Raw genomic sequence first — 1,254 nt, forward strand, 5'->3', positions numbered from 1 at the left:
TATCTATCTATCTATCTATCTATCTATCTATCTATCTATCTATCTGTCTATCTATCTATCTTTCTATCTATGCAAAGAATAGAGTGTCGTTTTAAAGCAAAATCTTCAAAGTAAGAGGGGAGTTAAAACAGATAACAAAGCGCGACAACAATCAAACATGATGAAAGCCGGCAGGTGGTTTGTGAATGCAAACATAATATTTTATCATATTCATGTTATCTTCTCTTCCCTCCACATAAGCAAGTGGAAATAAACAAAATTATGTCTTATTAACCCCTTGAACCCCTGTGCCCGCCTCCAGGCCTGATTTAGCTTCTGCACAAGAAACCTGCTAGAGGGGGCGGACAGGGTAGACAGGGTAGACACGCCCCTTTCCCCTTCTATGTGATCTATTTATTGAGGGGGCGGTGCCTGCTGGCATGACTGGTACAACAGTGTAGGATATTGGCGTAATTTCAGCCAGACATCTGATTTTACTTTTATATCATGATTGTGTTGCTTATTATGTTATAGCCTATGCGAACGCAAGGAAATTTCCCATTTGTGGCACGGTTGCAAATAATATTCAAATGATTAATTTTCACCCCGTCTGTCTCTTGTCAATGCTGAGTGAGTGACATCATACTTCGCAGCGTGGTACGAGAGGAAATTTTTTAGTGCGCACGAGACCTCTGGGGTGTTTTAACCTTGAAATGTTTCCTCCAACAGTGTATGAATGCTAGTGTTGGATCAGGCTCGCTAATTCATCGTCCACGAGTAACGAATGGTTCGCTGGTAACACATCTATTCGCAAACGAACGGATGAACAATTATTTATTCATTTGCTTGGAAGGTCAAATTAAGACCTGAGGGTGGGAGGGGGTTGCATGGCTCAAAGATTAAAAAACAACTCCCATAGCATTTTGCACCCATATTAGGGTTACAATCTATCACGACTCGTTTCAACTGTATTTCATTTCTTCAGGTAGCCATTAAAGCTGTGACCAAGAAGACTCTGGTATACCGGGAAGCTGCAAGACGTCACTTCCGGCGCGAGGCATTGTTGTTACGGAGCTTGAGCCACCCAAATATCGCACGGATCTACGAGGCCATGGAGACTTCCAACTCGTACTACCTGGTCTTTGAGTTTGTGTCAGGGGGGAGCCTCCTCACACATCTGTCCTTGGGGTATGAGAACTGGTTCTTTGTTGTTTTTTTGTTTTTTTGTTTTTTTGCTTTTTTGTGTTTTTTATGTCAGAGAGCGAGAGAGAGAGA

At 42.2% G+C, this 1,254-nt stretch overlaps 1 protein-coding gene across 1 annotated transcript in view; it reads left to right on the top strand.

Moving 5' to 3' along the window:
* The window catches only part of LOC101858834 (maternal embryonic leucine zipper kinase), a gene marked incomplete in the record, with an annotated part of 20,875 nt that overhangs the window by 4,074 nt on the left and 15,547 nt on the right, over window positions 1-1,254 (top strand). The window contains 1 exon segment of the mRNA XM_005091169.2: window positions 965-1,167. Within this exon segment, the coding sequence (XP_005091226.2) occupies window positions 965-1,167 (203 nt within the window).

The sequence above is a fragment of the Aplysia californica genome, unplaced genomic scaffold, assembly GCF_000002075.1.
Source record: "Aplysia californica isolate F4 #8 unplaced genomic scaffold, AplCal3.0 scaffold00026, whole genome shotgun sequence".
Lineage (NCBI taxonomy): Eukaryota > Metazoa > Mollusca > Gastropoda > Aplysiida > Aplysiidae > Aplysia > Aplysia californica.